Here is a 27,678-nt window from a genome sequence, read left to right as displayed (position 1 = left end):
TCTTTTACATTGCTGCAATAGTGATTATCATAAATTGTAAGAAACTTAATTATAGAATTGGATGCTTTGATTGATGTCTGTTGGTTTTAATAACTATGAATTTTACTCTTTCTAGAAAATCTCAAGAAGCTCAAAGAGAAATGAAATTGCTGTTAGATATGTATAAAGGCTCTCCTAAAGAACAGAGAGATAAAGTACAGGTATTTTTTTTTATTTACTGTGAAGTTGTATTTATTTATTTATGACTTATCAAAAGATAATTTTTAGCATATGATAATTTGAAATTTTTTCTGTTGTTATTACAGAAAATACAAAATTAACAGCTCCACTTAATGTATGTTGATCTATTATGTATTCCATTTGCAATGCTTTACAATATAATTTATGTCTGGATCTTAGCTATATTTTGAATAATTTGGGAGTTTCTTGTAGATTTGTATTAAATTTGAATTTTAAATTTTATTTATTATAATGTAATAATTTAATTTTTCTTAAAACCAACTATTTTTTGATGCAAGTTTTCTTCTAGGTTTATAATTCTAATTAAAACAATAAATGAACATTATAGCAATATTTATTTACCATAATGTTCATGTTTTATATCACTTTGATAAAATGATGAAAACAGAACATAATTTAAAGTTATTATAAACACTTACTTTGAATTAATTTTTGACAGGACAACCTAATAAAAATTAAGACTGGTTGTTTTGGAAGACAAAATTTGTCACATTTCATTTACTTTTGATTCTGGGACCTTATGAAGGCACTAAATTTTCTTATTTAGGTTATTTATCCATCAAGTGGTGAGAAAAATTTAGTTTAAAATGTGCAAAAGAAAAAAAAATCTGTCTAAAAAAATTAAAACACATTTTCTAAACAAGGAACGGAGACAAAAATGGATGTGTTTTATGTTTATTCTCACATATCAGGAACACATCCCAAATTGAATTTTTTATCCAATTAAAAAGCACCATTAATACAGTTTCAAAAATTCCCCAGCAATGAAGTTTGTGTTAAGTTCTTTGTCCAGTAACTATTATTAAATTATTGGCAACAACAAATTGCATAGTCTACAAATAACATATTTTTAATCTCAAAAATATTCACTAATAGAGGATATGCTGTCTTCAGGCTATTTTAAACAGTTCTAAGTATTGAAGCTGGTAAGATCCTCTAGAGAAAGTCAGTTTCACTGTGTGACTTTGTTTCTGAAAAGAATGAATTTGAAGGTGCAAAAGAATTTTTGTGTTGTCATCTATTAGGAAGTCTTTTTAAATAAATTTTCATATAAGTTTTGTTGTTAGTTAATTTGAACATTGGATAAAAATAAACTATTTGTTGTCATTTCAACACTGTTTTATAAATTCACTTGGGCTTCCTTCTTAACATTCTTCTTTGCCTTCCATCTAGTCTTAGTGTCAAAAATATTAAAAGAAAGCCTAAAGAATATAAAGATCTGTCTGTAATATCACTTGTTTGTTTTCTTATTCCCCTGCATCTTTCTTTGAACACACCTAGTTTTGCTTTCAAGTATATCTTATTTCCTGCTAATGCTACTGTTGTTATACTTTTTACCTGATTTTATATTCATAATTTTTGTTATCATTTAAAATTAAAAAAAAAATGGATTCTATTTTCTCTTTTACAGTAAAAATTCTTATCAAATTATATACATTATCAAATTCAATGAGCATTTTAAGAGTTTAAAGTAATAAAAGAGGAAAATTATGATTTTTTAAGATATTTTTAAAAAAGAATAGAATATTAATAGTAGATCTATTAGGAGTATATGTGATTCAGGTATTGAGCACCAAAAAAAGAATCAACAAGCAAAGTACATAAGATGATTGATTAAAAATATTTAAAGAAGGGTATAAGATCATAGGCAATTGATAAAATGAGATGTTTGAAAAACGGTATTAATGATGGAGGAGAAGTGGATGTAATATTAAATTGGGAAGATACAGAAACATTATGGCATGGCATGGAACTAACTTTGTGGAAACTGAAGATGATAGCAATTTTGATGAGATATAAGAATTTCTTCAGATATTTCAATGTGATTTTGCTTATCACTCACCTAGATCATTAGTTAATTTTGTTTAAAAAAATTGTTTTACAGATTTTACAATTTGTTGTTAATAATGTGATTAAAGAATCCTGATTATATGTTTGTAGTATTTATGATGCCATTCATTTATTTTTAAACAATTATAAATTTTGAAATTGAACAAGTAGAATTTTGTCATAGAGTAACATGTTACTTGAATAAATTTTCAGCTACAAAAGCTTTAGATCTGTTATAAAACTCAGAATAATCAATACATTTGGAATAGTTCAAACGTTTATAATATAAATACATTAACTTATGATTTAAAGTAATTTGTAACATAAGCTTAAGTAACATAGCATAAGTAACACTGAAATTAAAAACAAAAATGTGGTGAAGAAAATATGATAATTACACTTTTAATATATATAAAAGTACATTAAGTAAAAATGCAGAAGAAACAGTAAGCATTTGTATCCACAATATATCTTTTTATTATGTCATTTTCTTATATTATGTTAATGGATATTAAAATAAACAAGTGTGAAAATAAGTAATAAAATCAATAGGCCTTTGTTTTTCCTCCGACTTTTTATAGAATAGTTTTTCTGTTTCTTCTTTTTGCTAAGGTGGCTAGATGACAGTGTGATAATGTGTTACACATGGGAATTTTAAATCTGATTCAGGGCTTCCATAATTTATTGGTAATAGTACAAATTGGAGCATCATTCTCAATCTTCCTGTGCTGGGCAATCCTGTCGTGATTCTAGTCCATCCATGATGGACATAATTATAGCATGATACAGCTTTGATATGGTGGTGACTTTTATTTAATTAATCAAGTTTTTGAAATAAAAAAAAATAATAGAATGGCTGTTTTTCTTCTGTAAATACCTTGGGTTTGATGTAGATCGTATACAATCTTATAATTTATCAATGCATGAAATGATATTTTTAAATGTTATGTTTAAACTTTGCTTTTATGTTTAGATATCTATATATAAACATATTTTAATTATGGTTATTAACTAATGATTAGCTAATTATTTTAATTTATGAACCTAAAATAATATTTTAATTTCTTTGAGTGGTAGAATTGTTTTGTATTAAAAGAGGAATCTTCAATGCACAGCTTGTCTTTCAACTTAAACATTTTTCCAGATAATAGCTTGAAATAGTGGCTAGTTTTAAAGAGATTAATTTTTTTCACTAGCACTATTTTCAATTTCTGAAAGTTTAAAATGAATTGCACCTGTAATAAATAATAAATTGGATCATTATATTTATATATTTTTTTTCTCCCCATTGTTCATAAGAAGCCTATTTCTCTTTCAGTTGTCTCTGTAAAGGTAAAAAATATTTTTGAATACATATTGTTTAAATCAACTTCTTATAAATCATTTAAATAGAAGAAAATTAAATTAAATTTCTTAAAATACATAACAGAACTGTTATCCATTTTCTTCATACTTGACACACAATTATTTCCTCTTTAAATAATTTATTGCATTGTTTGGGGATACTTCAGTATATTTTATAAAAGGAAATGATCAAATAAAACAATTTTGTTTGTATTACATTCATTCATATCCTTGTTAGCAATTTCAAGAGCTAGTCTTGTTTGTTACTGCCCTGCTATATCACAAAAACACTTAAATTTTGGGATTTATTTACTAAGGATTTGGAGTAACATTTGAAACTCTCTGTTAGGCTGCATTCATACTGCTAATGATAATGATGGCTTGACTTTTGTCATTTTCATTCATTGCCAAAGCATACACATTGTTCATTACTTTTCATCTTATAGCATGCGCAATATACTGTACAAAGGCTTGGTGTTATGGTTCCATGGCTTTGTGTGCTTTTAGACCTGACTCGTCTTCTTTTTAAAATTGGATATGCAGAGTAAAATGTTAATTTTTTGACTTCGACGGAGAAATTTATTACTTTTGTTAAGGAAAATATCAAAACATTGGTGGTAATCATAGTCATTCATATTGAGAGAAAAACAAAATGATTTCCATGCTTTGGTCCAGGAATTACAATTAAAAGATATTAAAGGATTTCTGATATTTTTGTATACTTTCAAATACTTTAGACCATTTATTAAGCTTTGTAGTGCTTCTTTCTTTGACATGAGATTAGTGGTTCCTTCATCTTGTTCAAAGAATTGTGGAAATTTCATACTGATTGGCCAATTTTATTACAATGACAAATTTTGAATCTTGGTTAACTTTGGAATTACTAAGATGAAAGACCAATGATAATGACTAGTGTGAAAGATGAATGATAAAAACATCAGCTTTTGTCACTGTTGTTGATAGTGTGAACACAGTCTTACTGTCACTGAGTGTACTTGTAAGTAAACATTTCATTTGGTAATTTATATCAAAAATGATTTTAAGTAATATCATATATAAATTTCAAAAAAATTATGTAATGTTCAGTTATTTCACATTATTGTTGGATTATTTTTCAGTTTTTCAGAGCACTAAGTTGTAGAGTATGTATTATCTATTCACTAATTGAATTTAATACTAAAAGTTAAAAATTTTAATTTGATGCAACTAAAATAAATTTCTGTTAATAAAGTATACAGTATACTCTATTAATGGCAATTTGAGATAATAATAATAATAATAATATATAATAATTGACAGTCACAGTTGTTGTTGTCGTTTAACAAATTTATTGACTACTCATCAAGTAGTCTACAAATTGTCAATGATGTCAATTAGGAATATTATGCAAAACTTTGCAAATTACTTATTTATGACTTAAGTTGTATGACTATGCTCCTTTGGCCAATGTTGAATATAGCTTGTTAATGTAGATGAGATGTAACAATTATATTTATTTTCTCTGAATATTTGGAATACATTTATTGTATTGCTAAGTGTATATTAATAAAATCTAGTTTTTTTTTTCAATTTCTTCACAGAAAACAAATCATTGAAACATTAAAAAAAATGACTTCATTCCAGGAATTAGTGTTTTGTATATTGAGTTTGATTTTTAAGTGAGTAAAGTTTATACAAGACTGAACTTTTTATTTTGACTTCTTAATGTTTGTAGAACTGCATCTTTATTTTATTGTGCCAATGTTGAGCCTTTAGAAGTAATTTAAGTCATTTCAATAATTTATTTCTTAACATTGTCCATAATTCATATTTTAACTTCTTAAACACAAAATTGGTTTAATCTATTCTAGATGAAATTAAAGTTGAAGGGAAAGTTGTTTGACTGGTTTTGCTGTACTTTCTTGTCCCTTTGTAGCCTGGGGATAAAAACAATTTTGTCTCCAGGTACTGTACAGTACATAGAAAGGAGAAGTTTTCAGAACTTGAGTTAAGACAAATATGCAAAATATTCTTATTTGTAGATTTATCAGAATCTATAGTATTAGTCTAATCAACTATTTTGTTTAATTCTTCAACAGATTGAACTATCCTAAGAAATTTATTTATGATAGCTATGACAATTGTGTGGATTTTTATAGAATAGGTAGAATATTTCTCATCAGTAAAAGAAGCCCATTTGAATCCAATCATTTAATATCAATCTCATTTTTCTTTAGTACAAGTTATACATCTGTGAATACATGGCATTGAATTGTTACTCGTGCATTTGAAACTGATTGTAGATAGATATCTTCTGATAGATTGATTCAAAGATGAATTTTTGGAATTCTTCTGATGTCTGTTCCGTGATGTTTTAAGTTTTTTTATTCTCTATTTTTAACCTAATGAGTTTTTTGGATTGAAAATACAGATTCAAGATTTAATGTTATATGCTTAAATATAACTGCAATGTATAAGCATTGATTCTGTTCATCAATAATCAAGATAACTAATGTAGAATTGTGTATATTGCTAGCAGTGGAATAATCATTTTTCCTATTCTGGGAAAGTTCAGAGTAACAAAAAATCATTTTGACAATGTGTCTCTAGAATTGATCTTGAAAGATCTGACACAAAATGTTAGGCTTCCTTAATTAATACTGCACTGATAATCATTTCAACTGGATAAATACAACTTAATTCACAAAAAACTTAAAATATAATATGTACTTTTAGTAAATGGATATTTTCAGCTGTCTTGAATGGTTGTCGTTGGGTTTGAGACTGCATGTGGTAAAAGTGCAAAGGGACGGGATACACGTGTTTGAGTGAAAATAAACATTTAGTGCATTAGATAGATGTGAGCTGGCATTAAAAGGATAGAGCATAAGACTAGTTGTTAAATGCAAAGCTGATGGAAAAAATAATTAGAACAAAAGGACAAGAATAGGAGAAAATAATAACTGTGATGACAAGTCAATGAGAGTTTGAAAAAATTAACATTGCAAGTTACACAAGAGCAAAATCTCCTGGCATTAGGTAGGGTGTTGGCATTATAGCAATTAATACACTAATTTCTGTGTTGTAGATTTCAATGGTCTTACCAACTTTGGTTAGAGTGGTGTCTCTGATGTTTCCATTTAAGCCAGGAAAAATGTTTGTTCACCAAAAGTCCTTTATAGATCTTTTATATGATTTAAGTTGTCCTAATATCCTTTATATGATTTAAGTTGCACTGTACTTGTCTGATATGTGAAAGTTATGAATTTGGATCTTACTCCAAGAGATAGAAGAGAAACCTCTTGGAATAAGATCCAAATTCAAATATTGCTATCTTTCTGACTTTCTAGAAAAAATGCCAAAATAATAGCAATATTTCAAAGATAATCTATAGTACTGTAGTCTGAAAATCTGCTTATTAGTACTTTATCTATTAGAAGGAAAAGAATGGGTTTTATCTTTCCACTATTATTTGTTAAATTGTTTTTTCTTGTTACATTTAAAATGGGCATCTGCATTTTGTCTAGTTTGCCATAAACATCTGATAAATGTCTGTGTAACAAATTTTAGTATCAGCATGTCAAAGGTTGTGGCACCTGATTGTTAGAAATTTTCTAAATCCTAAACAATAGTGAAGACTTTCACAAACATTTTTGAGTTTAAGCTTATATCACAAACTGTTTCTTTATGTCTGTTTTCATTTATAAAGTTTTCAATTACAGCAAAATTTTTATCATTGAGTGCATTATACAATTTACCAGATTGCTTGTTTTGTCATTTTTAAAACAATCAACATTACAATAAACTTTTTGGTTCTACAGACTTTCTAAACTGTAGGCATTGAACAATTTCTAGTAATTTTGAAACCTTTTTTTCACAAAAAGAAGAAAATCCTTTGTTGGAATTTTGTAGCATCTTCCATTGCTTTAAAATTTTGTACAAAAATTAAGTCACTCTATTCAACAAGCAGCTGCTGCTGACTGACTATATGTTGATTTTAAGTTGTGCTTTCACACTGATGACAGTAATGTTAAATTACCATCTAAACATTTCTTTATAATTATATTCTTTGAAACAAACCAGATAATAACTTTCATCCAATTTTATATTCACCATTGATTTTCTGATATCTGATGATCAGGCACTTCTTTTAATCAGGACACAGTTACAAAGGGCTTTTAAAATTTTTGTAACCACTAAACTTGTTTGTCAAATGGCACTATACATTCACTATTGAATTGTGCTGAACTGTATAGCCATGTATTTTTGCCATACCAGAGAAGTATTGCAATTTAATTGCCAATACGATAGCAATGCTTGCAGGACCTCATCAATGTGGCAACCAATGAGAAATGTATGGTGGACAAATGCAATCAATACAGCAGTAAATCAGAAACTTTGTCATAAATATCTTTTGAAAATATAACCAGTAATGAGAATATATCAATAGCACTTATTAAAGAAAACAAATGTCTCTGTAATTGTAAAATCAAAGAAATATTAAATAAGTAATATTTTGGAAAATATAGCAAAAGGAATGAAAATCAATGATAAACACTTTCAATCAAAATTTTCATTTCTTTTTCACTGATGATGACAATGCAATGCATATTATCATATTAAATATTTATATGGTTCTTATTCTGAAGAAAATTGATTCAGCCGCCCTAGGCTTTTTGAACTAAACTTAAAAGTTTCTGAAACCTTTGCCAGGACGATAAACCAAAATCTCAAAAAAATTATTAAATTTCAGTACAAAAATACAAAAAAAAATTAAAGAAAATTAAAAAAAAATTGGCCTACTTGCCTTGTTTTACAGATATTGCTGTCTTGATAATTTGATTGGATAGATCAGGTAAAAAAAGTTAAATGGAAAAGTATTTGTGTGACTCCACTCTACCTAAAATTAAAATAAATAAATAAAATTATTATATATAATGAAACAACTGGATAATAATTAAAAACAAGACTCAAAGTTTGATGAGAATAATAAAAATGAACATAATTTATATGAGTCACTGTTGTTACCACATTCTGCCATTTTTTTTTTAAATAAAAATTTTAAGTCTTCTTCATTTGCAACTTTTTTAAACTTTATCCCAAAGAGAGCCTCATGTTGAATTCCTTGCAGACAGATTGTTCCTGTGATGGCAAGATGGAGAGGGAAGATGTGCTTCTGACAAAAAATTCTCCAGTGTCCAGCCCAGACTCAAACTTGAGTCCCTCAGAGCAGCGAATGGAACATCTTTGCCACATAGGCCATTGTTACTTTGATAACTTTTGTTTATATTCTGATAAAAAATCTGTTTGGAAGATATTTGAAATTATTATTTATTGGTTTATCTGTTAGCTATTGTGACAAGTTTATTACCACTTTGAAGTTTGTGTATTTCAATAATTGGATATTTACTATTTAGCTTTAATATTTTCAATACTTTTAAAATGAGGTGAAAGTTTTCTAACTGCATTTGTTTTGCTCAGTGGGTGAGATAGCGGAAGGCCAGCAAGGCCACTCAGCCTAGGACTTGGACGATTCTCAGAAAATTAGGCTTTTGTATAAAAACATGATACTAAAGTAATATTATATTAGTTTCTTTTATACAGTAATGAAAAAATGATCTTATTTGTATATTTTGATGACTTTTAGAGAGGGACGAGTCCTGCTTTTGTAACTGGCCCAAGTCCATCTTGTCTCTCCTTGTTGTTTATTACAGATTGAAATTTGTCCTGTATTCATGTTATTAGAGAAAAACTGTCAGTTTTTTTACAATGATTTACAATTAAAGTCATATCTAAATATATAACTGATTCTTTAATAATTATTTTGTCAGATTTAAGGTTTAAAAATTTACAAAACATTTAGTATGTATATTTTTTACATTTAGTTAATGGCAGCAGAAAAGAAGGCAAGAGCAGAAGCAGAAGAACTGAAATCACAACTGCGAAGAATCCAAGAGAGTGAAAGAAAGGAGAGAAGAAAGTTAGCAGATGAGGATGCTTTAAAGAAAATCAGAACCTTGGAAGAAACTGTTCAGCAGTTACAAAAAAGTTTAGCTGCTCAGAAACAAGTAAAATTTTTATATAAATATATATTAAATGTTTTAAATATTTCTTTTATTATTGTTTTTTAGTTATAAAATATGTTAACAAGTAGTTTAAAATTAAATATTGGATCAAATTTTGGTAAAAGAATGGATAAATTTTGGGTCAATAAAATTGAATCATTCTCTAATTATTGAATTGGTGGCTGTTCTATTAGGATATTTTGAGTGAGTGTATCAATAAAGGGCTTTGATGACCATTATCTTGTTAAATTTAATGTTTATTCTGAACATCAATATATAAATTACATTTAAAAAGTTTATAGAATACTATTTATTTTAAAATTTGATAGTTATTTAGCTAAGTTTGTCCAACCATGAGATCACATGTCTGAAAATTACTCCATAAGGTTGTCTATCAAATTGTAACTATAGCTTCAATCTTTAACTGATGTGTAAGTTAAAATAAAAATCACTTTAGGTGGCACTTGGCATTATCATGGAGAAGATCTTAAGATTAACTTAATAAAATTCTAACTAAGACAAATTGTAATATATGTTAATAAATTAAATTAACCGTTAAATTTAATTTATACGTGTGGGAGGTGGCAACATGGGTCAAGTGTATGATGACAGGAAATGGGACCACCATGTTTGGAGTTCCAGGGAGCCAGTGAGATGTACTAGTGTTCAGTTGTGTGTGAATAAAGAGTTGTCCGTATTACTTGATCAGTATTATCATATTACTGAGTCATTTATAATACACAAATTAAATCTAAAATTATGTTAAACTCTGCCAGAAATAAAAATTTACACAATCAAAATAGTCTAAGAACTACAATTGAATTAATTTAAAAAAACGAAAAAATTACATCCAAGGAAAACATTCTGCACACGCAGTCCTCTTTTGGACATAAAACATTATTAAAAGCTGAGGATCATCCGTATTAATGTTTTATTAAAAAGTGCATTGACTAATGTAATACCACATGAAGATAATAGTAGAAAAAGAACAATTACATTGAAGAAGATAGCTTAAAATATATAATGATATTTTGAGAAGAGACTTAACAACATATTATAACATTTTAACATCAAAAATGGTTTTGCATTTAAGTTATTTTGTATAATATTTCTAGGGAAAAGACCAAAGGATTGATAATTAATTTTTTTTATTTGCTTGATATCATCATCTATAGTTGTCTTGTCTTATATGTAATCTGGGTGCATCAAATATGTGTAATAAGAGAACATTTATATAGATGTTAAATTATAAATTCTACTGATTGTGTGTGTGTGTGTGTGTATTTATTTATTTTATTTATATACTCAATTTTACTAATTGCATTTAAAATTCTGTTTGTTTTTAAGTGCAGAAACTGTTAATATTTTAGCAATGTACCTTGAACCTGTTATCGGTGTGAGTTACACAAAGGATAAAGTATACCACAAACATTTTTGATCAGCTTAAAGTTCATCCTCAGGTGATACACAGAATAAATATAACACGAAGATTTGAAAATTAGATTGAGTCCATGTCTCTTGAAATTGTTATGTTGGACATGTGCATTTGTATGGGTAGCTGGTATTGGCAGTTAAAGATTGGTGTCCACCAAATTAATGCATGTAAAATGCATAACAGCCATGCATGGGTACCCTAATCTGACCCATAGATTGATTGATCGATACCATCGCTCATGGCATGCATCTGCTATCTACATGCATGGCGACAACCAACCAGAAGATGAACCATGTGTCCCTATCACATTTAATCCATACATTAAATCGTTATATATGGAGATCTCCAACAAATGCCACGTTTGGATCACGTACAGGAGATGTCCAACCATCGTTGACATCCTCTGCAACAGGAAAGACTCCCGGGCATTTACTCTATCCCTCTTAGGGACCACGGATCTGATAGGAACCTTATTTATATCGGCTCCACCAAGCACTCCTTGGAACTCAGAATGCGTGAACACCGAACAGACATATAGCATGTGAGGAATACTACGGCCTTTGCTATTTAAGCAGCTGATCCTTATATTGAAGCGGCCTTTAACTAAGCAAGGATCATCCTCACTTCGCTTCACTCTGAATACATGAGATGGTTAGAGGCCATTTTTCATTTATAAATCTAGCCTCACCGCCATGTGAATCAATCACAAGGAAGAGCTGAATTTGTCAGTTGCTTGGCAGACCCTGATGGACACCAATCTTTAATTGCCAACACCAGCTACCCACACGAATGTGCATGTCCAACATAACGATTTCAAGAGACATAGATTCAATCTAATTTTCAAATACAGTGGTGCCTCGAATAACGGACGCTGCGAACAACGGACTTTCTGTTTGGCCGTTACGTGACTCGAGCAACGGACTGGCTGCGAACAACGGACTTTCCGTTCGGCAGTTACGTGAGGCGAACAACGGACTTTCTGCGAACAAGTGCGAATGATGTTTCCACTCTTTTGCCGTTGCCAATGACAATCTGCTATTTTTATAATATATTAGTATTATTAGAATATATTATTAGTATATCTGAAGTACAGAGCTCCCGTTGGGATTCGGCTTGCTCCCTTGTTTATTACGTACATCACCTCAGTGCAGGGTATTTACATTTATTCAAGTGTTGTGCAAATCATGGCTTCTAAAAAAACAGAAAGGTGATTTCAATTGAAACAAAGCAAGAAATCATCAGAAGGAGTGAAAGTTGACAAAAACTTCCTTGTCAAATGGGGAGAGGTTCAGGAGTTTACCAACACTCATTATCCAAACAGAGCTGAGGCCAACAGGATCAATGATCTCTACAATGACACCCTTGCCTGTCATTTCCGACAAGTGTTGAAGAAGAGAGAGAAACAGACCACCTTGGACATGTTATTCAAGAAGCCAGCAAGGAAAAAACAAAATATGGAACAAGAGGAGTTGACCCTGCAAGCTCCGGTAGCCTCTTCTAAATCAGACTCTGATTAAAAAACAATAAAAAGAGACCTGCTGCAATGTGTAAAAAGTCTATCATATGAATGTGTGAAAAAAGTGTTCCTCCACCTCCTCACAACATCTGACTACCGGCATAATTGGTGACTGCTACATTTTCATTTGTTTATGGTACAGTTATTTTATGCTGCGGAACGAATTATATGTTTTAACGTGTATTTCTATGGAAAAATGCGTTTCGTATAACGGACTTTTCACTTAACGGACGTGCACCTGGAATGGATTAAGTACGTTATACGAGGTACCACTGTTTTTGTGTTCTATTTATTCTGTGTTTTATCGGTTATTCTGTGTATCACCTGAGGAAGAACTTTAAGCTGTTCGAAAATGTTTGTGGTGTACTTTATCCTTCGTGTAACTCACACCAGTAACAGGTTCAAGGTACATTGTTGACTACACCCCAGTGTTGTTTGGAAGTAGATGTTTACCTGTTAATATTTTAATTGTTAGTTTTTAATTTACTAAAATACTTTTTCTTGTAAGAAAAATATTTGAGAGCTAAGAAAAATTAAGTTTAATTAGAATTATATTTTTGTAATAAATAAAGTTTTATGTATACAATTTTTGCTGAAATTTATAGTTAAGAAGTAAAAAAATTTGAATTTATCAAAGAATTTCATAATTTTTCCCATTATAACAGTCAGACATTTATATTTTGGCTTTATTTCTCACAAACTATTATTTTATGGACGAATTGAAAATTTCTTTTACATTTTATGCTAAATGTATAAAAATTAAAGATGCAACAAATATTCGGTTACTATTCAGTATTTGGCCGAATACCGAATAACTAAAAACAGGAGTAAGAAATAAGAAAATTAATTATTTTGGTAACTTTTATTAATGCTGAACATACATTTCAAGTTCAAGAAAGTGCAATTTTTTGCTTATTTGTGTAAAAGATGAAAGGAAAAGTAATATAGTAATATAACTAAGTTATTTTTTTAATTAAGAGATCAAAAAAAGGTAACAAATAAAATGAAAACTACCTACTTATTATGTAGTTTAGTCATCTATATACTCATATATAAAAGAACAAGTCTTGATAGGATAATTAACGCAGAGCCAAAACTATTGGTGCTAGAAACTTAAAAATTTGAGGTTGTGTTCCTTTTGTAAAGTTTAGGTGTGCTAAGAAAAGATTTTATGAAATTCAACCCTAAAGGGGTGAAAAAGGGTAAAAAATTTGTATGAAAATTTTTACTGCATGGGGCACATTAGATTGCAACTTAGGTCATAAAATGTGAAAATAATAATAATTAATGATCTGTAAAGCATTTTGTGAAATCATCCCTTATTATAAACTTGAAAATTAAATTAACTTTTTTGTTTCATTGTACAAAATTATTTATCATAACTGAAGTTAATAAGTGGTAGGTTATGGTGCAGAAAAATCAACTTTTCCGCATTTTTGGGAAGAAGTCTGTTCCTATTTTCTTCGTATATGTTTCATGCTTCACTAAAAAGCCTCTCTGAATACACACTGCTTGCAGGAGCTGATATGTACTTAGCAGACAGTTTGACTAAACATTGGAAAAATTTAGATTTATGTGTAGGCCACCAGGCAAATGGATCGTTGTTTCTCTTTAAAGTTTTCATTCTCAAGTACTTATCAGGGTCACTTGCTATGATGTTCTTTGAAGTTGACTTGTTCGATTATGTTATCAATTCAATTTCATATTTATTTTCACTTTGCAGTCCTTCTCTGTTCTTTTTCCGTTATTTACATGTTTAGATCATTTCATTGTTATCCACATTTGATATCATCACTTATCACATACTGCCATGATGCTCGTGTCTGTCTGCTTCAACTGTCAAGAATTAACGCGATTGGCGAAGCGTAGTGACAGCGGGCCAATAGAGAATAGGGTGCGCGATCCTTGCCATAATGCAGTTTGCGCACCAATTTTCGTACGTGCATTAATCAAGCCGAATATTCGGCTATTCGGCCACTCTCCTGGCCAAATATACTATTCATTGCATCATTAATAAAAAGTCATTTAATTTCATAGAAATTTTGAAAATTGGAGAAAAGAATTTAAAAAATGTTAATAAACTAATGTTTTATTATAACAAATTAGTATACTAAAATTGATTAACCTGGAAATTTTTTTATACTACACAATTTATAGCATATCATGTATAGTGATCAATTTAATGAATTGTTTGAGAGTATTTTTCATTTGAATGTTTTCTATTTTGATCATTTATCTATTGAAAGATCCCAATTTAAAATGAATTAATACCAGGTAAATTTTTTTGTTTAGCTTGCAAGAAATAGATTTATCAGTGTAATGAACCAATGATGCTTGTTTTTGAAGCTTTGTTTCCTAAGATGCTATGCATCTTAGGAAGCATTTAAAGCTTGCATGTAAAATGCAGAATAAATATTCTACATTTAATATGGGCTCGAGGGATAACATTTGAAATTCTTCATTGGCATCATTAAATCTATTCTTTGGAAATAAACTTTTCATTTGATCATGCTATATATATCCATTAAGGAGTTATTCAAACATACGCAATTTATTTTAGAGTATAGTTTATAAAAAATTCATTAGATTAGATGATTTTCTTAGATGAGAATTTAGTGATTTTCAAGAAGGTTTGTTTGTTTTTTTTTTTTTTGTATAATAATTTCATATTACAATGTTACAGGAAGACGAAGCTTTGTTGAATGAAATGGAAGTCACTGGTCAGGCATTTGAAGACATGCAAGAGCAAAACTTGAGGTTAATTCAACAGCTCCGGGAGAAAGATGATGCAAATTTCAAGCTGATGTCCGAGGTAGTTATGCCAAAAGTAAAAAATTTTTGTTACTTAAAAGTCATTTTTAATATAAATATGTCATTTCTCTTAAACATACAGCATAACATATTCCATCTCTTAGCAATTTAAAAACTTAAAAAAAAAATATAATGCTTAAAAGTATAAAGCAGTCTATACATCATTAACAAATAAATGTATTTGGAATTTGTACATTCTGCAGATCCAAAATTCAGTAACAGAGAAAATGTTCAATTTAAGATCAAGATCAAATTTAAGTTAGTGTTTAAAATTTGCAAGTAAGTAAGTTTTCTCTTGATATTTACACACAAAATAGGACAAAATTTTCTGAAAAGTAATTTCAAATCAAAGCCATATTTCAGAATAATGTGTTGCCAGTTTATTTGATATATATTGTGGGTATAGAACAATAATCAACTAATTCTAAATTCTACAGGTTTTCAATAATAGCATATTCCTATTATTCGTATATTCAACATGTTCTATTTGGACTAGATATGTAAAATTCCAATTACACAGAATAGGAAATTTTTGGTTGGTTCACTTTTCAAATCCTGCTTTCTGAAAATTATGGATTCAAAGTTAGCCACTTAGGATTCTATACCCATGATATTATCATTTTAATGCAGAAATTAAGAAAAGAAAGAGGAAAAACTTCTTCATACTACATAAAATATATAAAAATTATAATTTAATATTGTACTTTACTGAAATTCACTGAATAAAGAGTATTTACATTTACAGTAATCCACCACAGCTCAAAGAGAAGGTTTTTGAGTTTTGTCTTTCATTTATTAATATTAGAAAGAAAAAAGATAGAAAAAACACTTATAATTTTCTTTTAATAAAAAGATTAAAAATCATTGTAATTGTTTAGTTAAATTTTTATTGAAATTGTATTCCATTGTCAAATAACAGAAATTGAACTGAAAAAAGTTAAATTGTACAAAATGAATACAGGTAAAGCCAAACAATTGCTGAATTATATCAGGCTATATTATTATTATTATTATTACAGTGGAATCTCGCTTAACAAGCACCTCTCATAACAAGTAATTCGCATAACAAGCAAAGCAAATTGTAAAAAAAAATGACTCGCTTAATGAGCAATATTTTGCATAATGAGTGACGAGGAGAGGGGAAGTCCTGGATTGTGCGCATGTTACAGCAGTGTGTGTTTAGCACTTGTTCCACTAGCATCTTAGCATTGCTTGTGTTCAGACATATTACATATAAACATCAACAATCATAGCCTGTTATATAATAAACATGCCAAACGATATGCCAAATTCTTTGGCTATGTACAGGCTATAATTAAATATTAGAAATTAATTAACTTGATTAGAGCTAGGCAGTTATGCTGCTATCTCGTATTAAATTTAATAACTATAAATAATTAATTTTTAATTTAGACATTTTAAAAATTTAATTTGGAATTGGTCATTAAATTTAATATGATATGGTAGCATAACTGCCTACCTCTAGTCAAATTAATTAATTTCTAATATTTAGTTATAGCCTTTACATAGCCGAAGAATTTGGCATATCGTTTGGCGTGTTTATCAAACATATTATCTGTGATTTTTTTTGTTTTCTGCAAATCGAATTTGCATTCCAGGTTGGTTCATTCCATGCCAGAAGAAAAGATGTAGATGATTCATGCTCCTTAACAATGTGTATTGTATAATTTCCTTTGAATAAATGTTATACATAAAATATTTGAGTATTTTTTTCGGCATGGAATGCATTATCATATTTCATGTTAATTTATATGGGAAAAACTGTTTCACTTAACGAGTAATATTCCGGAACGAATTAAGCGAGGTTCCACTGTGTTATTATTAATTAGATGCTAAGTAATTTAGCACTAGAGGCAGGTGTTAGACATCATCTCTTGCTAAATTTAAAATATTAATTTAATTATAATTATTAATAACTTAAAAGGTCTGGGGGGAGTGTCTCGACTGTCGAAGGTGTTGGCGCGATAATCTTAAGAGAAGAGTTGATACAACATTGTGTGATAATGATTCGCTCTTGGAGGAAAATGCTACCTCAATTTAAGTGGAAGTATAACAAATGTCTTTCTCTGCTAGTAATATTATACCTATTGCTTATTTCCGGTATAGAACCTAACCCAGGACCTTTGCCTAGATCTCCTCAACGTGGCGGCCACACAGATATGCAAAAGAAGGGGCGTGGGAGGCCGCGNCTAAATTAGTAATTGTCATGGCAATTTTTTCTATCACCAAAAAAAAAATAATAATAATAATAATAATAATAGAAATGACATCACTGGGAATTGACAAATCATCACAAAATCTTTTTTATGAATAATCTGTATTGGAAACAAGTGGTCCTCTAGTAGTATAACTTATAAGAAATTTACAAACAACATTTAAAAATTTTCACAAAATTGGAAACAGTTGCATATATTTTATTAACATATATGTATTTTTTAAAAATGGTTTGTTTGGTGATTTTTTAAAAAATGGTAATTGTTAATGTTTATTTACATTATATCTTTAGTTAAAATTTAAGAATTATGTAGAAATAATACAAATTAATAAGAATTTACAATCCTGATTTGCATTATTTTTAAGTGCATTACCATATTGTTGACATTTTTTTGTAATTATAGACGACATAAAAATTGCATGTATGGTTTTTCAGATTTCCAGTCACTTACTTTGAATAAGAATTCTAGATGACATTTAGATCAATTTAAAAATCGAGGAATTCGGAAAATTCTAAAGAATGCTAGTTTTTTAGAATTCTTATTCAGAAAAAACAATTTGTAGCCAAATTAAGAAATCTCGGAAGCAGGTCAAGTTCTGTTTGACCTGCAAAATACAAAAAAAAATATTTCGTAACTGGTTAAATGAAGGATTTCCAGGATACCATTACTGGTATAAAAGAACATTTATTTTTATCTGTAGATTGCTCGTCGTCATTAATCAAAATTCAGAAAAAAGCATTTTGTAATTTTGTGGAGGAAAAAAATGCATTTTCTGCATTTTATTCAGAATTTTTACAAACCATTCTTTCTATTGCATGAAAAATATTTATGACATCTTCAAATAAAAAAAATTGCAAAAACTCTGAAAATGGCAAAACTATATGAAAAGCAGCCTAACATTTCACAAAGTCAAGTCTTGTATAATACACTTAAATAATTGTTGGTCTTTTTATTTTTATACAAGCACTAATGATTTAGTAGAAAATATAAACCAAATAAACTGTGTTTGCAACACAGTTTATTTGGTTTATATTTTCTACTAAATCTGTGGCAGTTGCCCAGAAGTTGCTATTTGCAATTTTTTGTACAATGCAGATACTAAAATTTCATGTCATCTTGGACAGCAACATAAATCTTGAACTATCTGGCAAGTTTAGTTGTGAAACATCTTATCAGATAATAATGAATAGTGTCGTTATTATCTACAGTACACTAGGCAAATTAGTTATTTATTCAAAATATTTTGATTTTTTTTAATATCCAAATAAACAAAAATAAATGTAATTTGATTTGCATATCAACTTTAAGCAATGATCAGCTCTATTTTTATATCTATAAAGTAATTTAGTTTTTTATATAAACTATTTAACTAGTTTGATATTTTTATAAATGAAATTGTTTCTGTAATTTAAATTATTCTTTAAATTTATTCGAGTTACCATGCATTAGTAATAATCAAAAGGATTTCTTAAAATGGAAAATTCATTTTAGTTTAGCAAAGATTGCGATATACAAAATGATAGATCTGGTTAAATTCATTAATATATTTTAGACACTTGCTATTAACCCAGTCAATAACCTGAAACTGTTAAGCTAGCCGTCCCATTTCCCATAAGTCTGGGTGTTGTAAATTCAGGTTAAATTCTCAGAAATTGTAGTTTGGACTGTAGAATGATGTGTGGAAGAAGCTAATAGCCGAATGTGGAACTTAAACACTGTTATTTTTTATAGTTTTAATGTGAAATTTATATCATTGTAAAAGCAAAAGTAAAAGTTTACTGTCCGAGGGCAGATATATAATTGAAGGAAACTTTTTAACTGACTCTAATAAATAAATATTTTATTTAAAAGTCATTAAGATAGCATATAATGGTTGCAATATTTATCATACATTAACAGATAAATTTTTAATGACAGCGCATCAAGTCGAATCAAATTCAGAAACTGCTGAGGGAAGAAAAGGATATGCTGGCCGAACAGGTTACGACGTTACACAACCAAGTAGAGGCTCAGAATCAAGTGGTAAGAAAACTAGAAGAAAAGGAAAGGCTCTTGCAGAATAATCTATCTACAATAGAAAAGGAGCTGAGGTCAGTTATTTTGATATTTTTTTGATGAGTCTGTTCTTAGTAAGTAGGTAAATGTATACATACATTACATCAGTTGGAAAAGTTCAAAAAATGATTAAATATTTAATGATATTTTGAAAACAGAATTTAAATAAAAATATCTATCTTTAATTTATCCATCATATTATTAAAAGTAAAATTTGAACTTGTTCTCTGGTCAACAAATTAATTACCCAGAGAAGGGGTAATTCATTTCAAAAGTTAAATGTAACAAATAACATTTTAGAATAAATTTAATTCAAAGATTAAATGCAATTGCAATAATTTAAATCTGGATTATGGTTTTTCATGTGTGTATATTTTAAATACATAAATAGTAATTCTGAAAGCACATAATAATCTTTCTTTCATTTGTATTAAACTTTCTTTTTTTTTAATTGGAAAAATTACTTTAAAAAAAGTTAAAAAAAAAAAAAAAAGATTATTTGTAAATTTGTTTTCAGTCTAAGACAGCAGGCGATGGAAATGCACAAGAGGAAGGCAATCGAGAGTGCCCAGTCGGCTGCCGACCTAAAACTCCACCTGGAAAAGTACCTGTCGCAGCTGAAGGAGGCGCAGAACACGGTGGCTGACAAGACCAGTGCGGTTCAACAGGAAGCTTTCAAGACCAGGAGGCTACAGGTACTGTATTTTTCTGAATTTTTGTTTATTTTTTGCTTTGCTTGGCTTCATAACAATCTTCTGGAAGTTGAAATTTTGAAGAAATATTTTTTGGAAAACAGATTCATATATGTGATCTGTTTTTCTTAATTTAGTTTGAATATACATCCATTGGAATTTAATACATAATGAGCAATTATTTATTGTGATATAGTCACAATGCCAGGCTGCAATTTTTAATTTATGCTCTGCACCTCAAATTAGTAGTGGCTTGCCTCTGTACATCATGCTTTTCCTTTAACAATACAGTTGTGCTGGTCATCTATCTAACACCTTTCAGGAGAAAATTTTTTAATTGAAATAACATGACTTCTGGTTTCAATTGGAAGTCCTTATATAGTTAATCGGAACCTCCCGTCCCTAAGGTTTCCAGATCTTCTCTTGTATTTCATCTATCTAACTCCATTCTTGTGATTAAGGAAAGACAGATGGCAGACTGCAGACGGATGACAGTGGGAAATTTACATGTCTACAATTTTTTCAAATTGCAGCCCAAAAAATGTGCCTTCTCTGTTTCAGCATTTGGTACAATTACAATTGAATTTAAAAACATTAAAAATTTATCGATAACATTTAAAAAGATTTAATCTGATTTTGCTTTATCAAATGTAAATGAAAAATTATCATTTAATAAATGTTACTTATGTTTATGATGGAGCATGTCACATGTCACACTGAATCAAAATGGAATACACAACTGTCTTGTTCGAGAAGACTCACCAAGACTACTGATGCATTTTGGAATAAAGTAGAACTGTGTTCTACTTTATTCCAAAATGCATCAATAGTCTTAGTGAAGAATAAGAGAAAAAGTGCCACATTATTCAATTATTGTGTTTACACAAATGTAAGCTGCACATTTTCAGGTTTTGATTTGTTGAAAATTAGCAACCTCTAGTGCCAAGCATCTTATTTCTCTATTATTAATTCTGTAGTATTATTTTAATGATTTTTATTAGACCAGTATTCATAGTAGAAAATATTTAAGAGATCAACTTAGTTTCTTACAGCAACATTATAAGTACTTGGATGAAAATCCCAAAAAAGTTGCATTTCTAATTCTTTAAACAGACAATTGCACATGAAGACTGAATCCAATGTTGATTGGTGTAGTTTTAGTTTATCTTTATCTTTACTGACTGAAACTAAAACTACTACACATATAATGACTAAAACTAAAAACTCAGGAATATGTGACTAAAGTCATTGTTGATTCAAAAGAGCTTAACATAGCAAGTGAAGAGGTTTCCTGTTTTGATACCATGGAAGACAATGATATGTAATTAATTTTACTTACAATACTGTTTTGTCTCAAGTTGTCTATTTAAAAATTAATCCATGGAAAAATTAAGGTGCATTTTAGATTTTCAGAGATGGGGAGGAAAAAAGATGCTCTGGAAAATGTCATATTTTCTGTCTGATTATACAAATATAAAATCATGGATACAGTGGAACCTCGCTCAACGAGTATAATTTGTTCCAGAATGTTACTCAAAAATTTTTCCCATATAAATTAATGTAAAACACACTGATGCGTTTCATGCCAAAAAAGTACTCAAATATTTTATGTATAATGTTTATTCAAAGAAAATTATACAATATACATTGTCAGTTAAGGAGCATGAATCAGCATCATCTTTTTTTCTAGTGCAGAATGAACCAACCTGGAATGCAAATTCAATTTGCAAAAGTTGAAATAATTAGTTTATTATTTATGATACAGTACCTAATTCTTCTTTACTAGAAAGCTGTCTAGAGACATTTGTTTTTGCTGACTCTTCAAAATTTGGTGAAAATGCAACACAGCTTTATCATTAGATAAATTTGTAGCACACATAGCCACTGCCTTATTAGGGTGATGCTTCTCAATGTATGATGCAGTGGTTTCCCATGAGTTGAAATTTAATACAAGATGGCAGATAACTACCTAGCTGTAATCAAATTAATTAATTTCTAATATTTAATTATAGCCTGTACATAGCCCAAGAATTTGGCATATCGTTTGGCATGTTTGTTTATTATATAATGGGCTATAGTTGTTGATGTTCATGTGTAATATGTCTGAACCCAAGTTTGGAAAAATGTGTGATCACAAGCAATGCTAAGATGCTAGTAGAACGAGTGCTAAACACAGACTGATGTAACATGTGCACAGTCCAGGACTTCCCCCTCTTCTCATCACTCGTTATGCAAAAAATTGCTCATTAAGCGAGTCATTTTTTGCAATTTGTTTTGCTTGTTATGCGAATTACTCATTATGAGAGGTGCTCATTAAGCGAGGTTCCACTATTCCCAAAAAATAAATTTTTTTTAATACAATTTGATGTCTAACCATTAAGTTTTAGCGCACAAAATAAAATGATGTGTGATAGTCATATAATGATCTTAAGAAAATAAAAATTAAATGGCAGCATTCTGAAATTAAGAGTTTTGTCATGGTAGGAAATCTTAGTTAAGTAAAAAATAGAAATATTTTAAATGTCTTCATTTCCAGGCTTTGTTTTACATATATTTTGCTTATGAATTCTAGAAAAACCAAATTATTGTTCATATTTTTCCATACCAAAATTGATGGGGGATTCTATCAATAAATCCCAATTACTTTAATTTATTTTTTAATAACTTAAAAAAGGCTGGGGAAAAGAGTTTGAGTAATCATCAATCAACCTAATAAAGACAATACAATTTTGGTGTCTATTGTCACTAATCATAAAATTTCTAATTAAGTAACATATGTTTGTTAAAAATTTTATAGCAATAATAATAATAAAACACAAAAATATTTTTTCGTTAGGAAGAAATAATTAACTTAAGGAGAAAAGTGGAGAGGGCCAAGAAGTTTGAACTGGCATCTACGGCCGACGAAGTGCTAATGGAGGAAATCAGGGAGTACAAGGTGGGTTGTTTACATTGAAGGTTCATGGATTAAAAATTTAAGTTTTACATACTGTGCATCACATGAATATATTTTATAAAATGATAAGATAAAATTTTTTTTCTTTTTTTTTGAAACCACAAATTAACTAAATATTTTCTAGGTAACTTTAATTTGTTCTTTAGTTACTTATGCAAAACTTAATAATTCTGCTTTGGCAGATGGTATGAGGATGCATAACTTTGTTAAAGTGTTTAGGGGAAAATCAAGAAACTTTATTTGTCATAAAAAAAGCATTGTCTTTCTATTATAGAAAACAAATTTCCAGAATTTTCAAGGAATTTTATTTTTGAATACATGGCAAAGTGAAAAGCAATAGTATAGGCAAATGNTCGGTTAAAAATATAAGTAAATTTTAATTTTGTATAAAGTATTAAATGTAAGTTAAGTTAAATGTCAATGATTAATTTCGTAACAATTTTTACATTATACTCTTTTTTTGTTGTCAGTTTAGTAGAATAAAAAGTTTTACTTCTGTATTTTTTTTTTTTAATCTATTGAGTAAATCCTCAAGATTTATTTACATTTTTATAAAAAAATAAAAAAAGTAACAGACTGTTGGTCCATTGTCTTTCTATTATAGAAAACAAATTTCCAGAATTTTCAAGGAATTTTATTTTTGAATACATGGCAAAGTGAAAAGCAATAGTATAGGCAAATGATATTAATTAAATATAAATGTGAATTTTTTTTGTAGATAGAGTAAGTCTGGGTGTTAGTCACTTGCAAGAAATTTTGGATTTATAGAGAATATGAGGGATCTGTAGGATTTTAACCACCCAGGTTAAACATATATTATTTAGATTGAGCAGTAAGTGATTATTGATCCGCTAGAGGGTTTGTTTATTCATTGGAAGAGAGAACAAAATTTCTGTAGAGAACATCAGACTATTATGTAAAAAGGAAATGCACTTTGGGCTATTTACTCTATCATTCCTTATATATATATATAAAAATGGACATGTATGTCCCTATATTTCACTTTTCTGCAAAAACTACACATCGTGTTTGTATGTGGTAGTAGCCCCAAGTCTCCATTCATGCATAGGGGTGGTTGCGTCTCGATAGCTATAAGGGTGCGAGAGTTATGAGGCTGAAAGTGGCTTTCTTTTTCGAATGTTTTGTTCAAATTTGTTCAAATTTAATTCGAACATAAGATTCGAATATTGATTCGATTATAGAACGATTGTAAACGTTCCAGAAACGTTGAAAATAGTTCGTTTGACTAAACGTAAAAATTCTCTAATTAGTCTGGAAACGGGGGACCTAATTCTTGCATTCTGTGAAAACGGGTAAGATTAGATATAATGTAATTATCTTAATCTTCACTATCGTTACTTTTTGCCCAGCGAAGCGGGTCCTTGCAGCTAGATTCTAGATTACTTAGAAAAACAGTCTTTTATATATATATATAAAAAAAAACCCAGCGAAGCGGGTCCTTGTAGCTAGTCTGGTAATAAAAATTGATGAGTGAATAGCCCAAAATGCATTTCCTTTTTATGTAATAGTCTGTATAATCAATCACCTGACGTTACTGTAGAGATTTTATCATACACGAATTTTGTATTCTCTTCCAATGATCTAATAAAGAGAACAAGAAACAATCAAGTAAGTAAAGGATTTGTTTTTGCTTTATCATCTTTATATGAAGCATGCAAAGACCAAAAAACAAACTTTTCAGGAGAGAGAAAAATCATTTTGGTTTTACAATAAAATGGTAAAAAATGTCACAAAACAGGCCATAATGTTTTAAGCACCAAAATTTACGTGACTTGTATATAAATTCAACATGAAAATAAAGCCACTTACAGTGTGAAAAGTGGCATTTCATGCTTCATTTGTGTTCTCTCAGATAAATGAAGACATGGCATCTTCTAAACAGTGACAATACAGTCCTTCTAGTTATGTCAGTGTAACAATTAATTGAACAAAAATTTAATACAGCAAATCAAGGGATGGATATTGACCCTTCCCTATAGGTGTTTTGTTACACATTTGTAAACTTATTTAATAATTAATAATCTGTGATAAGAAAAGTGACAGTCAGAAAAAGAAAGAACCTTAAAATTGATTTACATTTGCAGGAGCAATTAACGTGCCCCTCGTGCAAAGTGAAAAAGAAAGACGCAGTGCTGGCAAAGTGTTTTCATGTCTTCTGCTTCGACTGTCTGAAGACGCGGTACGAGACCAGGCAGAGGAAATGTCCCAAGTGCAACGCGGCTTTTGGCGCCAACGACTTTCACCGCCTCTATCTCACTTAGACTTTTATCCGGGGACAATCTCTACATTCCCGATGAAGCCCAGCTGGCGTGACCTTTTAAATTTTGATGCGCTGCAGATGTCTTTTGGCCGGGCATGTCGGTTAAAAATATAAGTAAATTTTAATTTTGTATAAAGTATTAAATGTAAGTTAAGTTAAATGTCAATGATTAATTTCGTAACAATTTTTACATTATACTCTTTTTTTGTTGTCAGTTTAGTAGAATAAAAAGTTTTACTTCTGTATTTTTTTTTTAATCTATTGAGTAAATCCTCAAGATTTATTTACATTTTTATAAAAAAATAAAAAAAGTAACAGACTGTTGGTCATGTTCAGATAGCCCATAATTGTATATTATGTTATATATGTCGTTAATGTATTCTTCAATATAATTAGTGTATAAAAATATCGAGTGAAATTTTCTTATTAAAAGAAATGTCAAATGAAGAATTGGCATCTTAGTGACTCCATTTAATTTTGGAATACATTTATTACTATCAGGGATAGGGAGTCAGCAAATTTTTATGCCAACACTGACTCTATATTTCATAATTATTTTTACTTTCCTGGCCATTATATGAGGTAGTCAACAAAATGTTCATGTTAATATATTGTCTTTTTTTTGAGAGATGTTGCTTTCAAAATAAGTTCCTTCTATATCTATAGAGTTTAGTGCTTCTCCCAGTTTTCAAAACATTTTCCTGGAACATTTTTTGTGATGATGTTAAGCACTTTGGTGCAATCCTGTTTTGAATGTTCAATCAAATCATTATCCTTTCAGCACTTTTTTCAGCTGTGGAAATGGAAAAAAGTCACACAGTACCAAATCTGATGAATAAGGAAAACTATGACCATTTTATTTTTGGTAAGAAACTGTTGAATGGAGATAGCTATGTGAGTGTGTGGGCATTGTCATAATGCAACAACCAGTTATGAGCTTGCCAAAAATCTAGTTGTTTTTGTCTGGCATTTTCACACACTGTCTCAAAATATCCATATAAAACTTTTGATTCAGTTTGACCTTGTGGAACAAATTCTTGAAGAATAGAGAGGTTGCAGCTGAAGTACATGTTTGACATTTGAATTCCAAGCAAAACATGTTGTGCCACATGTTCGTGTCATGCACCGATTCATGGAATGTTGTTGAAAAATGGTGGAAACATTCAAGAGTGACAAAGGTTATTAGTGAAGGTGAATAAACAAATTAAACTATTTATAGAAATTTACAAACAAATTATGCTGTTGATGGTAGAAGATGCCGTGAAAGAACAAACCTACTTCTAGTGTTATGAGCTATTATGAATACAAATATATAAAAATTCTATAGGCACTTCACATCACTTGCAAAAAATTAAATGATTTTAATCCAGAAATTATTTAATTATCTGTTTCTCTACAATATTATTCAGAAATGCTTAAATAATCATGATTTTAACCTAAAACACAGAAAAATGCAGATGTTTAAGCCAATCTTCTAGGCTTACAAGATGGTGGTGCTCAACTTTGACCGCAACCTCTCTAATAATTCTCTCCATATCAAAGAAACAACGAGTACGCCCTTGAGATTGCATCTTGTTTGGTCTGGGTGAGATCATTGCATTATCTTCAAAGCTTCTTTAAGCATTGTGTATGATTCTGTTGTAGTCTTGCCAAGTTTGAAACAAAATTTCACACACACACATACTATTCCTTAAAAGAATTCAATCTAAATAGCATGAAACAAAAACTATATATGATAATGACAAAAATTGGAAGGAAGCTTTTTTGCATTATGAAACTCAAGAGTATTTTAAAAAATATATTTTTTAAAATATATTTTAAAAACCCAAAAATATTTTTAAAAAAACTTACAAAATCGTGTGTGTAAGTGCCTATTTTACATTTTAGGTTCACCAGTCCTGAGTATATTCTGAAACTTTGCAGAATTATTTCTACATGTTGGGGGCATTATACATTTTTGTCTTTTAAATAAAGTAATTAGATGATTGTAGAATTATGTATTCATAATAGGTGGGAAAGTATTAGAATTGTATCAGATTTGACCTTCCGAGTTTTTTGCAAATTTGCATATTTTGAGACAACCCAAACCTCAAAACAGGGAAAAAATTCTGTGGATATGTTGGCATCTATTTCATTTAATATCTCAGGATGAATTAAAGATTAAGAAACAAGATTTGGCACAAGAGGCATTGAGTTATTAAATTTTAGTGGTTAAAGGTTTAGGGGGAGGAGATAAA

The 27,678-nt window shown here is 29.3% G+C and overlaps 1 protein-coding gene across 6 annotated transcripts in view; it reads left to right on the top strand.

Annotated features, from left to right (window-relative positions):
- Positions 1-26,871, top strand: part of LOC111632187 (E3 ubiquitin-protein ligase Bre1-like) — a 64,398-nt gene extending 37,527 nt beyond the window's left edge. The window contains exons 12-19 of one of the 6 annotated variants that reach the window (XM_023376551.1): positions 22-36; positions 116-194; positions 9,279-9,461; positions 15,093-15,236; positions 19,375-19,547; positions 20,030-20,207; positions 23,041-23,142; positions 25,266-26,871. In XM_023376551.1, coding sequence (XP_023232319.1) covers positions 22-36; positions 116-194; positions 9,279-9,461; positions 15,093-15,236; positions 19,375-19,547; positions 20,030-20,207; positions 23,041-23,142; positions 25,266-25,442 — 1,051 coding nt within the window. In that variant the 3' untranslated portion in view covers positions 25,443-26,871. Of the gene's footprint in view, positions 1-21; positions 37-115; positions 201-9,278; positions 9,462-15,092; positions 15,237-19,374; positions 19,548-20,029; positions 20,208-23,040; positions 23,143-25,265 lie in introns of all 6 variants that reach the window. The other 5 variants (XM_023376550.1, XM_023376553.1, XM_023376555.1 and 2 more) reach the window with 5 other exon arrangements.
- Positions 26,872-27,678: the final 807 nt, after the last annotated feature.

This window comes from Centruroides sculpturatus, unplaced genomic scaffold, assembly GCF_000671375.1.
Source record: "Centruroides sculpturatus isolate CEXI.00-Female unplaced genomic scaffold, Cexi_2.0 scaffold704, whole genome shotgun sequence".
NCBI lineage: Eukaryota > Metazoa > Arthropoda > Arachnida > Scorpiones > Buthidae > Centruroides > Centruroides sculpturatus.
This window is presented reverse-complemented; position numbering and strand designations above follow the sequence as displayed.